Here is a 16,079-nt window from a genome sequence, read left to right on the forward strand (position 1 = left end):
GCTGAGAGTCGTTGAGATCAGTGAGTGTCGGTTGGTGAGTGCCCTTATCCTTCTACCAACTTCTACCATTGAGGACAAAGAGCGGTCTCCCCTGCTCCATTACAAGCCTATTTGACTCCCAAGCCGTCGGCTGGGAGTCCATCACTGCTGGTAAGGGTACCTCTACTTATCCCTTTCACATACAAGCTTGAAATTCCATCCTGTGGATGCCATCCCCAGAATTAAGGGACTCCTATCTCCATATTCTATCTTTTCGGTTGTCCTTGTTCTCAGATGTACACCTATTGATTTCTGGACTTTTGGTTATATTAGTAACTCATTAGTTTATGTCTGATGTCCTAGCACTAGCCCACATGTTCCTAGCTCACAATTACAATATTTTGGGTTTAGTTTTCTCACCATCTGTTTTGATAACACATTTGGGGGCAATATAGTTTAATGATGTCTTATGAATTTGATATCAATTTTTTTTGCTTTTGCTTTATTTTTAGTTATTTTACTACTCCTTCCCATTATTGGGTTGTGTAGTAGTTGTAGGATCTCTTTATATCCTATCCACATTTTTCTGCCAGTGTCAGCTTACAGCTTATACATGTTCCACCTAGGTAGTTCTATTCAATTACTCTAGGGTATATATTGCTGTCACCTTCACTTTTGATAAAGTTTCACTAATACACTTTATTGTGCATACCGTCTTTCAGAGGATATTCTGTCTGACCTTGCTCACTAACGTACATTTATTTATAAATTTTTTTAGCGCCACACTTATCCATACCTTATTTTCATCACAATTTGTCTGATTGTTGTGTTGGCAGCTTTTTTTTTGTCTTGGTTGGCACACTATTACTTTTGATTTTTTTATTTTCAAAAATTAACTAGGTTATAGCCAGCTTTTTTGTTCAGATAAATTTTTTTCTGCCAAGCTAAATTTGCACGTTAGATAGAGAAGCAATATGTCTATGACTAGCCTTAGAAAAGTTTGTCAGAATGTAAAACTCTGAGATCAACAACTTTTTTTCTATAGCACATTGACACTTTCAAATTATTTATAGTTTATTTGGACTGGGAGTCTCTGTTCCTTACAAAGATCATATGCTTTACAGATTCTCTTTAAAATTGTAAGGGGGCTCCCCAGTTTGTTATTCATTGTCCAGTTCAGATCTAGCTGCCATTCTGTGGCACCTACCTTTCCGCTGAATTTAGCACAGATAGTGCCGGGCATCCCTCGCCAAAACCAATATGGAAGTGCCTGTCGGCACACAGTGGCTGTATAGTTTCCTTGAACTGGCTTCCCATAAGTGTATCTAAAAGATATAACAAATTTCTACAATGTGTTATTTTTTACAAAGCGTTATTTAGAAAATCTTATGTCATGTGATTTCTTTCCTCCAGTTACTAAGCAGTATCTGCATTAACCAGAATTTGGTGTCTTCTATGTATCCATTCATCCTTATTGGAGTTCAGACTCACCTTCCACATATGTGAAGTGGGAACTGCTCACTGTTAAACATAACAACCTTGGGGAACCGAAGAGTAACTTCAAACTTTGGAAGAACTGTAGAGGAAGATTTGAGTGGGTGATGACTACTGATAAGTAAACCAATCTGTGCAAATTACAATACGAGTCAAACTGAAACAACAAGCTTTACACTGACATTTGGGGATAATAAGTAATTCAATGTATCACAGTTTAGTGCATTTTGGAAATGTGCTGTGATGTTGGCAGACATCTTTTCTGAGCCTGAAAACAACTTGACCATCTCCTTCACCAACCAAGAATCAGGGGAGAAAAGCATAGGCACTCTCCCTATATATTATTCCAGTGCAAAGGCTTAAAGTAGATGTAAAAAACATATCTGAAAATCATTTACTTCACTAAAGCACTGTGTGTAAACCACACACTACTATGTTTTCCCATAAAATAGTTTTTAACTTTTTTGCATTTAGTGAAAAATCTTCCCTTTGGCACACGGATGTAGTTTTCATAGTCACAGTAAAATGCTGAGGATCATATACAGTACCTTCTATTCTATACAATATGAATATATTTTATTTGTTTTGGAAGTCCCTTGTTTTTTTAAACTCAATTCTTTAATAATTAAATGTTTTATGTTTGTGTTGGAGGTACCTAATATCTTTATGAAATAAATATTTTTTGCTTGTGTTGGAGGTCCCCTATTTGATTATGGCATAAATATTTCTTGCTTGCTTTGGAAGGGAATGAGGAAGAAATATTATATCCTAAAGGAACAAGGGTCTTTCAACATAAAAATTTCATTATGACATTAATATTTCTTGCTTGAGTTGGAAGTCCTTCATTTCTTTAGGACATAAATATTTCTTGCCTGAGTTGGAAGTCCCTCATTTCAGTAGGACATAACTATTTCTTGCTTGCATTGGAAGTCCCAGATTTCTTTATGGCATAAATATGTCACATTGACACATGGCTGGGTGGCATATGCTGGGGTTCTTTCAATAAAGTGGCTTTAATTAATTCCTCTCTACACTTCAGCGATTGCACGAAAGGAAAATCTACAGCAAACTACTTTGCAAAACACCAAACAGACTTCAGGTGAACTTGTTTCACCATTTACATTTCCCTCCTCTCTATAACATGTGCTCTCTACTTCTCCTTCTCACAGTTGTGTCCTCTCTCCTTAAACTCTGTTTCCTTCTCCTCTCTTCTCCACCCTACAGCCTGTATATATCACCCTCACTTCTGACTTCTCCTTATTACTGCACTCATCAACTCTTCCTAATTCTAAACCCACATGCTAATAAGACCTCCAGGGTACTGAGGCATGTCCCTTCATTTAAATACCATTCCCATATTGCCTCCCTCACCCTTTTGCTTCTCTTAACTTTTGGAGAGATATCACCAAACCCTGGGCCTTCATCATTTAACTGTACCTAATGCACCCATCACCCTGCACCCTCTGGCAGCAGCCGCAATCCGCACAATTTCATTTCCATTCCTCTTCTTCCCAAAACCAGCTTCCTCTTCTTCGCCTTTTGGAATGGCCGCTCTGCATGCAACAAACTTACCTCTGTCTATGACCTCTTTATCTCTAACTCCTTTAATCTACTGTTGTTACCGAAGTCTGTCTTCAGTAATCCGACACTGCTTCTCCTGCTTCCCTCTTCCATGGTGGCCTTCTCCGGACTCACGGGGAGGGGGGATGCTAGGTGTAATCCTAGACACTAAACTATGCTTTTAGTCCCACATCCAATCACTGTCCAAAGCCTGCCACTTCAATCTCTGCAATGTCTCCAAAATATGCCCCTTCCTAACCAATGACACCACAAAGCTTCTAAATCACTCTCTCGTTAACTCTCTCGCCTCAACTACTGCAACTCCCTCCTCATTCATATACCTTTACATAGGCTTTCACCCCTTCAGTCCATCATGAATGCTGCTGCCAGACTCATTCATCTTACCAACCGTTCAGTGTCTGCTACCCCCCCAATCCTTTCATTGGCTTCCGCTCACCCAACACATACAATTAAAATTACTAACAATAACTTAAAAGCCATCTACAACTCTGCCCAGCTACATCACTAACCCAGCCTCACAATAATAACAAAACCACTCTCTTCATTCCTTTTTAAGACCTCCTGCTCTCTAGCTCCCTTGTTATCTCCTCCAATGCTTGCCTCCGGGACTTCTCCTGAGCCTCTCCCATGGAACTTCCTACCCCAATTTGCAAGACTATCTCCTACTTTGTCCACTTTTAGATGATTCCTGAAAATCCTTTTTTTCAGAGAAGCCTATCCGGCTTCCACCTAACAACTGTATTTTCACTTTCTCCATTAGCTCATCCCCCACAGTTAATACCCTTTGTATCACTTGACCATGCCATTTAGATTGTAAGCTCTAACGAGCAGGGCCCTCTGATTCCTCCTTTATTGAATTTTATTGTAACTGTACTGTCTGCTCTAATGCTGTAAAGTGATGCGCAAATTCTTGACGCTATATAAATCCTAAATAATAATAATAAAAATAATTATTATTTTTGCTTGCGTTGGAAGTCCCACATTTCTTTATGGCATAAATATTTATGGTTTGCATTGGAAGTCCAAAATTTCTTAATGACATAAATATTTTTTTGGCTGTGTTGGATATCCCTCCTTTTTTATGGTATAAACATTTTTGTTGAAAGTGCCTCATTTTATAACATACAATAAAATGACAAAACAGCATACTCCCATGCAAGGAAAGCTTTTAAAATGCAGAATTACCCATTTTGAAAATATGTGATTCACAGGGCTAAGCTTTGACCCAGGTTTGAGATTTTGAAACTTGAGAATCACCAACAGATGAAGGTTTTAATAATTCACTGACCTCTAGAGATAATGACATAACCCAATAGTAATATATACAGAGTTGTAGGAAAATTCCTCACCATATTCCTCCACAGAGATGGTATGTACTGTGTCCTTCACCCGGATGGAGTATTCTCCCAGTGTAGGCTCAGAGGAGAGTGGAAGGGAGAGCTCAGCCATTCCATGACCAAGGCTCACATTCAGCCACTGGCCAATACGATTCTTTCCTGGGTCCTTAAAAGAAGACATGGTTTACTTTTAATTTCTTCTTTTTAAAACTCCTAGTTCTAAGACCACGCTGTCCTGATTTGATGGTTAGCAGCATTGAATCATGGGAGATGATGTTTGGGGAATAAACCTTATCATGGCAGTTAATTTACTATTGGACTACAATTCCCAATGTGAGCTGGGTATAAAGAAAGAAAGCTGTATTTTCACAGAATGAATACGACAGGATTTTCTCTTTGCTGCGAGGAGATTGATGTGTGTAGATCACTGCTCCTCTGTGCACATCAATCTGCTACAAGCCTGCAGCCATGTGCTGAGGATAAGAGTCAAGCAGATCCAGAAGTGAGCTGACATCTGAACAGCGGGACATCTGTTGCTGTATCACTGGGACTGGTGAGAGGAAACTGGTGTCATTACCTGTTGCTGCTAGCAGAGACAGAGCACATAGGGACTGGCCATCTAACTGGCAGCACTACTTACTGCATGTAGACTTTACTGGGACTATACTCATGTGCAAAACCATAAAGAATGGGTCCCAACACTAGCCAGCTGAAGAACTAGGGCTAAAGACTGTTTACTCAGATAGCTGCTTCACAAAAATGTTGCCTATTGTCCATAGTAAGAGATACCACTTTAGGGAGTCTTAAATCTCAGCACTGCCATTCGTATAGAGTGCACCCTACAATGGATATAGCCTACTGTTTACAGAAGAGATATCACTGTTTTCTAATGCCATTACTTATTGCTGATATTGTGGATTACCAGGTTTACTCTAATTTAGCTTTACAGAACTTCATTTTCTATGCTGCTATAGACTAGTGAACATATTGTCAAGTGAACTGTGATTGACCTAATCCTTTACTTAGTCATTTATGTGCATACTGATATTTACAGCAAACCGGAACAATATATAGGGTTCATTTGCTGCTAACCAGCCTGATGTTTGTTTTTTATACTGAACCTTAGTTGTGTGCAGCATATCTATATTTGTGCTCCCAGTGGCAGTGCAGTATTCATTTGCTTAACCTGGTGTGTCAGTGGGACTGGGGTTGTTCTTAGTGTTGCGGCAGAAGAACAGAGAACCAAGCGGCTCCAGCAGGGGTAGCGCTACACTGATTTGTGGGATTCCCTATACAAAGGGCATATTATGGGATTTCATATATGCATTATATATGGGATCAGATATTTATTTTACTTGTGTGCTACACGTTTTCTTTAACCTCATTTTAGTCTAAAGTGGCTGACATATATTTTAAATATAGCAGCCCTTTTCTTATGTTAAAGCTCCAAAGATCAAAATGCACTTGTACTAAAGCACAAGCAAAACACACACACACACACAACCTCTCAATTATATTTTAAATAAAATAATTTAATTAACTGCCTAAAGCTGATTTAAGACTGGTTGTTGTGGGTCACAGGAATGTACTATGTCGTAACAGCCATGTTGACACAAACATGGAGAAAGGAAAACTATAACTTTTACTGACTACCAGGGCTGGGACAAGGTGTGGGCAGAAGGGATGGCTGCCCTGGGCACTGTGATATCATGTGGGGTGAGGGGGGCACCACAAGGAGGTAGGGGGGAGGGGATTTGTGTTGGGAGGGGGAATAAGAATTGTTTTAGGAGTGGAAATTTGAGGAAGTGTGATAGAAGTGGTGATTTGTGGGTATTTGTGTTGGGGGGAGGATGGGGCAAGAAGATTTGTGCTAAGAGGGGTCATTTTGGGAAGTTTGTACTAGAAAAGGTAATATGGTAGGTGGTGGTATTTGTGCTAGCAGAGATGATTGGGGGTGCTAACAGTGGAAATTTTTTTTGGGGGGGGGGGATTGTGATTGGGGATTGGGGAGAATTTGTATTTGTACCAGGAGAGGGATTTGGACTGGGGGTGAGGATTTGTGTTCAGAGAGAAAATTTGAGGGGTAGAGGAATTGTACTAACAGGGGGGGGATTATATTTAAGGGGTGGATTTGTGCTGGCGGCATATGGGGAAAGAGATGATTAGAGCTGGGGGGGTTGGGTGGGGCAAAGCTTTTTGCTGGGAGGGGGATTTCAGCAGGGGGAAGATATGTATTGGGATGAGGTGGAATTTATGCTTAGGGGGTATGCAAATTAGTGCTTGATTTTTATTTTATTTTTCTTTGGGGGGGTTTGCTGACACATAATGCTCATACATCTTGGGGGGGACGCAATTTGACATGTTCGCCCTGGGCTCCGGATGACCCTGTCCCGGCACTGCTTACTACATCTTGGAAAACAAGCAAACAAAAATTAGGAGATGGTATTAACATAAAAGAATGAAATCCTAAGTCTAAAATATCATAATGCTATTAGTTTTGACAAATATGAGTTAAATATTTTACCTGCAGTTCTACGACTGGAAGCTAAAAAAAAAAAAAAAAGACAAAAGAAAGATAATTAAAATTATGAATACAAATTTTAACTCCTATTTGCATTAGCCTTATTTATAGGTAACTGATTTCATTACGGTTGCAATACTATTTTATTATTATGGTTTTCATTATTTAACCACCTCAATACAGGGCACTTACACCCCCTTCCTGCCCAAGCCATTTTTCAGTTTTCAGTGCTGTGGCACTTTGAATGACAATTGCGTGGTCATGCTACACTGCACCCTAATTAAATTTTTATAATTTTTTCCCCACAAATAGAGCTTTCTTTTGGTGGTATTTGATCACCTCTGCGGTTTTTATTTATTGCGCTATAAACAAAAGAAGAGGGACAATTTTGAAAAAAACACAATATTTTTTCCTTTTTGCTAAAATAAATATCCAATTTTTTTTTTTTTTTAACAAATTTTTTCCTCAGTTTAGGCCGATATGTATTCTTCTACATATTTTTGGTAAAAAAAAATTGCGATAAGCGTATATTGATTGGTTTGCGCAAAAGTTATAGCGTCTACAAAATAGGGGATAGATTTATAGCATTTTTATTATTTATTTATTTTTTACTAGTAATGGCGGCGATCTGCAATTTTTATTGTGACTGCGATATTGCGGCGGACACATTGGACACTTTTGACACATTTTTGGGACCATTCACATTTATACAGCGATCCCTGCTATAAAATTGCATTGATTACTGTGTAAATGTGACTGGCAGGGAAGGGGTTAACACTAGGGGGCGCTCGAGGGGTTAATGTATGACCTAAGGAGGTGATTCTAACTGTGGGGGGAGGGGACTGACTGGGGGAGGTGACCGATCGCTGTCCCTATGTACAAGGGACACGCCATCGGTCTCCTCTCCTCTCTGACAGGACGTGGATCTGTGTTTACATGCACAGATCCACGCTCCTGCTCTGCTACCCGGCAATCGCGGGTGCCCGGCGGACATCGCGGCCGCCGGGCACGCGCACCGGGTCCCGAGCGATGCAGCGGGCACCCCCTAGTGGCTCGGGAGGACGAGGACGTCATATGACGTCCTCCCAGAACAACAGAAGCCTTGTCCCGCCGTCATATGACGGTGGGCGGTGGCTTAGTGGTTAAATAACTATAAACTGTTTTTATTTTTTTTTTACATTTTAATGGGAGTAATAATATTATGGGTTCATTTATCCTTTTTACTGAAGATTCAGACAATATTCACCCAATTTCAAAAATGTTCTAATTAGATCTAATATGTAAAATGTGTGACCTTGGAAGAAAGTTATGTGAAGCTTGGATGAAAAGAAATAGAGCTTTGTGTCTGCCAGTGGTTTCAATTGTTCTCTAAAAGTAACGTTGAACTAAATTCAAAGCAAACCCATGCTTTGTCCATTCAGTGTAGACATGTGCACTGCCAAAAAATTTGTTCTTTTTCGTTTCATTCTTTTTATTTATTTTTTTTTCATTTTTGGGGGTCATTCGTTATGATTGCAATTTGTAAATTTGTAAATGCATAAATTTGAAAATTTCTAAATTCATAAAATCAAAAATTTGTAAATTCGTAAATTGGAAAATCCGAAAATAAGAAAGAAGATCCAAAAGAATAACTAACTAGCTAACTAATAATAACTATTATATGACAGTATTGGAATTTCCTTTCAAATTTTGCTTTTGAAGAAAATGAAGAAAGCTCTCATATGATTCCAATAAAAGCCACTGCAAAATAAGCCCACTGTCATTGTTTATTATGCAGGGGCTTTTAGTGTAAATTTTAGGAGTGTTTTCTTCATGCTGTTTCAGGGGTTGGGAAAGTGGTAATGCAGTCAGCCTGGAAAGGTTCTCCATCTGACACTCCTGGAAGTGTCAATTTTGTCCTATGATTGCAACAAAGATATCTATGCAGAATGTAGTCAAATCTTTGCAGCCAGGAGGGTTTCTGTAATTACTCTTAACACAGATTATTTGCTTGTTTCTTGTTTTCAAAGTAGCAGGTGACAAAAGTGTCTCTTTAGAGTGTACATGTAGTAAATACTCTTAACAATGAACCATGGGTATCAACATCATAGTTACTTAGTTATTTAGATTGAAAAAAAACACAAGTCCATCTAGTTCAACCAAAAAAAAAAAATACAATCCCATATACCCAATCCTATACCCACAACCTCAACCCGCAAAAAACCCCAACAAAGCATGATCCAATTTGCTACAGCAGGGGAAAAAAATCCTTCCTGATCCCCCGAGAGGCAATTGGATTTTCCCTGGATCAACTTTACCTATAAATGTCAGTACCCAGTTATATTATATACATTTAGGAAATAATCCAGGTCTTTTTTAAGGCAATCAACTGATCTGTCCAGAACCACTTCTGGAGGGAGTCTATTCCACATTTTAATTGCTCTTACTGTGAAGAAACCCTTCCGTATTTGGAGATGAAATCTCTTTTAACCGCTTCAGATCTGGGCCATTGCCAAATGACGGCAACAGCGCGGATCTAAATTGCCGGGACGACGTCTATTGACGTCGTCCCATGCACGAGCGGCCTGCGCGCCCCCTGCAGGGCTCGCGGTGCGCTCAGTGATCAGCGAGTCTATGAGACTCGCCTAATCACAGATCAGAGTAAGGGGTCGGTCCAGACCCCTTACCACATGATCAGCTGTCAGCCAATGACAGCCGATCATGTGATGTAAACAGAGCCGGTAATCGGCTATTTTTCCTCCTCGCGCTGACAGCGTGAGGAGGAAAAAAGAAACCCGATCAGTGGCGGCCGTGATCGGGACATTAGTCCCGATCACGGCGCTCTTCTGATACAGAGCAGTAGGCAGCAGTGCCGCCTACCAGTGCCCACCAGCGTCACCCATCAGTGCCCACAGTGCCATCAATCAGTGCCCACAGTGCCACCCATCAGTGCCCACAGTGCCACCCATCAGCACCCACATCAGTGCCACCCATCGGCACCCACATCAGTGCCACCCATCAGCACCCACATCAGTGCAACCTATCAGTGCCCACCAATGTCACCTACCAGTGCCCATAAGTGCCCATCAGTGCCAACCATCACTGCCCATCAGTGCTACCCATCAGTGCCCCCATCAGTGCCACCCACCAGTGCCCCCCATCAGTGGTACCTATCAGTGCCCATCTGTGACACCTATCCGTGCCACCCATCAGCGCCCATCAGTGGCCATCAGTGCGGCCTTATCTGTGTACATCAGTACCGCCTTATCTGTGCCTATCAGTGCGGCCTTAACTGTGCCTATCAGTGCCGCCTTAACTGTGCCTATCAGTGCCGCCTTAACTGTGCCTATCAGTGCCGCCTTAACTGTGCCTCATCAGCGCATATCAATGAAGGAGAAAAATTACCTGTTTGCAAAATTTTATAACAAACTATTAAACATGATTTTTTTTTTTTTTTTCAAAAATTCCCATCTTTTTTTGTTTGTTTAGTAAAAAATAAAAACCCCAGCTGTGATTAAATACCACCAAAAGAAAGCTCTATTTGTGGGGAAAAAATGATAAAAATTTCATTAGGGTGCAGTGTAGCATGACCGCGCAATTGTCATTCAAAGTTCGACAGCGCTGAAAGCTGAAAATTGGTCTGGGCAGGAGGGGGGGTTTAAGTGCCCAGTAAGCAAGTGGTTAATGTAGACGTAAAGAGTGCCCCCTTGTCCTCTGTGATAATCTTAAAGGGAATAACTCAACACTAAGGTCCCTTATATATTTATACATGTTGATCGTATCCCCTCTTAATATCCTCTTCTCAAGAGGGAATCAATTCAGATCCTCTAATCTTTCCTCATAGCTGAGCTCCCCCATGCCTCTTAACAGTTTGGTTGCCCTTCTCTGCACTTTCTCCAGTTCCCTGATATCCTTTTTGAGAACTGGTGCCCAAAACTGAACTGCCTATTCCAGATGAGGTCTTACTAATGATTTGTACAGGGGCAAAATGATATCTCTCTCTCTGGAGTCCATACCTCTCTTAATACAAGAAAGGATTTTGCTCACTTTGGAAACCACAGCTTGGCATTGCATGTTATTATTGAGCTAAACATCAAACAGTATCCAAGTTGTGTTGGCATTAGCTGCACCCTGGGAGCCACAAGATGTCCTATACCAATATTGACTTTGCAGAAAGTTAAGTACCTCAAAGTTGAAGCGCACCTCACAATATAATGAACATGCCTCCCATTTGGTCTTAAGACACCAAAAAATATTGAGGAATGCCGTGTCTGCAAACAAACAGAAGCTTGGATATACTAGGAAGCAGTGGCAGATGGTTAGTCGGTCTGCGGCACCCTCCCCCCACCGGCACTTACCCCATCTAGGTTGCGGGCTCCTACAGGCAGGTTGCGGGCTCCTATGAACAGCAGGCAGGTTGTGGACAGGGGGTCCTGTGTCCTCCCCTCCTCTTCTGCATCACGGCGACTTCTCCCTCCTCCTCCTAAGCATCCAATAGGATTGCCTGTCCTTTCAGCTAATCGGGTGATGGGTCTTAAGACCCAGTTCCTGATTGTCTGGGAGGAGGATCAGTGTGGCGAGAGTGAATATTTATTCGCTATTGTAACATACCAGGGTGGGCTTGTAGCGCAATGCTCTGCGCCCCAAACCCACCCTATTTTGAAGTATATTAGAGCCTATGGCTCTATTCAGGTGCTTAAAAAAATGCCCCCGCCGTTGAAATTCATGCATCCTTAAAGGGAGGATGTGGGTAGGAGAGGCCCTGCTATGAAGCTCGTAACAGTTAGTGTCATAGTTACAGGAAGAGTTGCCTTAGGGTAGGGTATCACTTATTGTTGAGAGTTTGATCAAATCTTTCCCGGCATAATGTGTCTCAGTGCTGCAGGAAATTGGGTCTATGTTTATGAAAATATCGAAACTGAAAGTCCAGAGGCACTGAGCAGGTGATGACTGCTTTCACTGTCAGTTACCTGGTGCTGCTGCTTTTATTTTTACTGTTTCCTTCTAAATACAGGTTCACTTTAAACTGTCAGTTAGTACTTTTTTCTTGGAAGAATTGAAAAAAAAACAAACCTTACATACTTACCACAATGTCTTTGGGTTGAAGATCTTCATTTATAGATAGAATTCTGAACTTTACTGCAAAAGACAAATTTAATAGGTTGTTTTTATGCTTCCATTCTATTCTTAGAGGTTTTTTTCATAATGTATTAAAAAAGTTCTATTTTGTATCTTAGATCTTTAAATAACACAATTCTATGTATAATTTGTAATTATACATGTACATCCATATTTGCATATTATATATGCAGAATTTGCTTCTCACTTTGCAGTGCTTTGTGCTTCATTACTCCTATTCATGATGCACGTCTACAATTTGGTCAATTCAATAAAAACAATGCACTTCCCAGGTAACTGATAATCTTATAACAGAAGTTCAACAGTTAAGCCTTGTACACACGGGCAGAATGTCGGGGGGAAATTTGCCGGTTAAAAAAAAAAAAGCCGTCATTCTGCCCATTTGTATATATGATAAAAAGTGCAGCGCTATAAAATTAAAATTAGTTGATACAGACATGTATGTACCAAAACTGGATATTAAAGTGCAAAAGTGCAAATATTAACCGTGATTATTAACATTAATCATGTGAAATCAATACAGTGCACAACACAAATGATGAAATGAAAGTCCAATGCATCATGAAGTGCACAAAACACACATATCTATATAATTCATAAGTGACTTGAGTTGATGGATTAAGATCCTAGTGCAATGTGAGTTCAGTGAAGTTAATTTTACACATCAAAAGGACTAACTATGTTCATTCAGATACCTTACCTTGGTATTTGGGGAATAACCTTTCTATCTAATTAGACATTTCAAAGGAGATTATCTACAAGGGGTTTTAAAATGCAGATTAGCCTACTTAGACTTTAATTGCTATTTCCAGTAATTATACTGTAAGTGAAGTCTTTTCATGTTAAGATCAAAAGTGTTTTGTCAGCCAATCTGAATCCCTCCAGCTTTGCTGTCTGATAGTAAACTGTATTAGGGATGGTTCTTTTGGCTGAGTTATGACAGGAGAAATTGGGCTCTCTCAAGGTGTCTGATGGTTGCATGAATATTCTGAGTATCCTGTACCCTGTCCATCTATCCTGTCTGTACCTCTGGCATCTGTTCTGAAGTCCACTAAATGTCTCTCTTTGGATGAACAAAGTTGATGCAGGAAAATTCAGTTTTTGGATTAGAGGAGTTGAACATTCCATATCGGCTAGCGAACACTTGCCTCAACAATAATTATCAATCCTCATCCATATATCACAATACATACTACTAGCTTTATAATAATAATGTAAGTATTTTATGACTAGGTCAATCCCAGTATTTCCTGCATGGCACTTTTTCTGGTTGATTTTACTTATTACCTAGAATTGCTTTTCAAATATGAATTTATAACTTGCCGGAAGACCCCCTTATTGACTAAACAGTTACCAGTTTGTCCCGGCTTGTACACAGCTTTGTCTGACTGAATCAGAAGGCTGGATCTTGTCTTCTTCACCAGAACTTTACTGCTCTTCACGATAGATTGCCCTGCATTTTCTATGGAGATGCTCAACGTGCCAACCACTTCCGTCTGTTCAGGCGTGGGAACCTAAGCAAGAAAGCATAAAACATACTACAATGTAAAAGACAGCACAGACATTCAAGTGTCCATAGGGTTGATTTACATAATGTGGTTGTAAAGTCAGAAGGATGTTTTATCTTAATGCATTCTATGCATTAAGATAAAAAGCTTTCTGGGTGCAGCAGCCCCCCTAATACATACCTGAGCCCCTTCTCTATCCAGCAATGTCCATGAGTGTCTCAGCCATCCGAGGTTCTCCCTCCTGATTGGCTGAAACACAGCAGCAGCTCCATTGGCTCCCACTGCTGTCAATCAAAGTCAGCTAGCCAATAAGGGGAGACAGGGGGTGGGGCCGGGGCGGGGGCACCATGTCTGAATGTATACACAGAGTTGTGTCTCTGCTCAGGTGCCCCCGTAGCAAGGTGCTTGGTGTGGGGGCCCTCAACATAAGGGAGGGGCCAGGATCACAGAAGAGGGACCCGAGAAGAGGAGGATCCGGGCTGCTCTGTGCAAATCCACTGCAACAGAGAAGGTAAGTATAACATATTTATTATTTTTATAAAGTAAAAAATAAAGTAAGTAAGTAAAAAAAAAAACTAAACTTTACAATCACGTTAAGGCAAATAGGCTGTTCATTTTGCAAGGTTCCAATCAGGTGCAAGCAAAAATGTTGTTTTTTATTTTACTTGCATGTGCTCTAGGCAAAACTACCGGTATACAGGGGAATATGCAACTTTGCTGGTTATGTGAACATACAAGTAGGGAGCTGCATTGCATTTTCTTGTCATGTAAGAATATCAGAAATTTATGAACAAAATCACAACCATAATGTTGTCACCAAAAACACAATACTGGATGAACCGGACTTCTTGCTACTTTTGACTTCCAGGACAAATGTACCAAATATCAGTTATCATACATATAGTAATTGTAGTCTGAGTGATAATACTACCCAATACCTAGAAAAAAATGTTCCCTCTATTTCTATGTAGCAGCACAGAATCAAAGAGATCAAAGAAATGCAAGACTTGGCATTTTATTTAACTACTTCAGCCCCGGAAGGTTTCACCCCCTTCCTGACCAGAGCATTTTTTGCAATTTGGCACTGCGCTACTTTAACTGGTAATTGTGCGGTCATGCCACGCTGTACCCAAATAAAATTGATGAACTTATTTCCCCACAAATAGAGCTTTCTTTTGGTGGTATTTGATCACCTCTGACGTTTTTATTTGTTGCGCTATAAACAAAAAAAGACAATTTTGAATGTAAAGAATCTAACTTCCTCATCAATTTAGACCAATATCTATTCTGCTACATATTTTTAATAAAAAAAATCCCAATAAGCGTATATTGGTTGGTTTGCGCAAAGGTTATTGCGTCTACAAACTATGGGACATATTTATGGCATTTTTAATTTTATTTTTACTAGTAATGGTGGTGATCATTGATTTTTTAGCGGGACTGCGACATTACAGCGGACAAATATAACACTAAGTGACACTTTTTGGGGACCAGAGACACCAATTCAGTAAAAAGTGCTAAAAAAATGCACTGTCACTGTATAAATGACACTGGCAGGGAAGGGGCTAACATCAGGGGCGATCAAAGAGTTAAATGTGTGCTCCTAGGGAGTGCTTGCTAACTGTGTGGGGGAGGGGCTTTGACGGGGGAAGAGAGAGATCTGTGTTCCTGCTTAGCAGAAACACAAGGTCTCCATCATCTCCCCTGTCAGAACAGCGATCTGATTTGTTTACATAGGCAGACTGCCGCTCTGCCTCTCTAGGGAGAGATCGCCGATTGCCAATGAACATTGGGTCCGCTGGACAGCTGATTGGCTCCTGCTGTGTCCAATCACAGTGGGAGCGGGTCGCCATTGGGTGGGCACCCCAGACGCAGAAGAAGCGGCAACTTACAGGTAATTGTTTCGCACAGCCGGGCCGCCCTGCTGCAGTAAATGTGCAAGATGCATTTAGGAAAAGCCCGAGATACACAGAAAGGTAAAGATCCAACTTGCAGGTTGATAATGGGCGGAGACCACTTTTCTATTCACATTCTATCCCTTCCCAAAATTCTTCATAGCTCTAAAATGCAGGGCCGATCCTGGGTGGGTGCGCAGGGTTCAGCCGCAGAAGTGGGGGCGCCGAAGCGCCAGAGTGCTCCCCTCCCTCCTCCTCTCCTTGTCTGTGTCCAGAGGTGGCTCTCTCCACCGGCAACTGAAAGGAGTGGATTAGAGGAGGAAAGACTGCGCTACACCGCTGCTGTTAGAAACGGGAAGAGGGCTCTCTGTGTTTCCTGCCCAAGCCCATCCCCCTCCCTTCTCCTGTCAGAGGAGGAGAGTGAAGCAGCTGGAGATAGGAGCAGCTGTCTCTGTGTGGAGAAAGACCAGCCACCGGCTCTTCTTTCCCCCCTCCCTCTCCTCCTCATGCGTGCTGCTGTACTAGTGAGCGGCGCTTGCCAGCTAGGGATGAGCCAAACACCCTCCGGTTCGGTTCGCACCAGAAGATACTGAACAGGCAAAAAATTCGGCAGAACACGCGAACACCGTTAAAGTCTATGGGACAC

The 16,079-nt window shown here is 41.1% G+C and overlaps 1 protein-coding gene across 1 annotated transcript in view; it reads right to left on the reverse strand.

Annotated features, from left to right (window-relative positions):
* The window catches only part of LOC141105641 (alpha-2-macroglobulin-like), a 175,249-nt gene that overhangs the window by 147,293 nt on the left and 11,877 nt on the right, over nucleotides 1–16,079 (reverse strand). The window contains 6 exon segments of the mRNA XM_073595612.1: nucleotides 1,187–1,304; nucleotides 1,471–1,555; nucleotides 4,404–4,557; nucleotides 6,916–6,936; nucleotides 11,978–12,030; nucleotides 13,385–13,544. Of these exon segments, the coding sequence (XP_073451713.1) occupies nucleotides 1,187–1,304; nucleotides 1,471–1,555; nucleotides 4,404–4,557; nucleotides 6,916–6,936; nucleotides 11,978–12,030; nucleotides 13,385–13,544 (591 nt within the window).

Source organism: Aquarana catesbeiana, linkage group LG08 (genome assembly GCF_042186555.1).
Source record: "Aquarana catesbeiana isolate 2022-GZ linkage group LG08, ASM4218655v1, whole genome shotgun sequence".
NCBI classification, from domain to species: domain Eukaryota; kingdom Metazoa; phylum Chordata; class Amphibia; order Anura; family Ranidae; genus Aquarana; species Aquarana catesbeiana.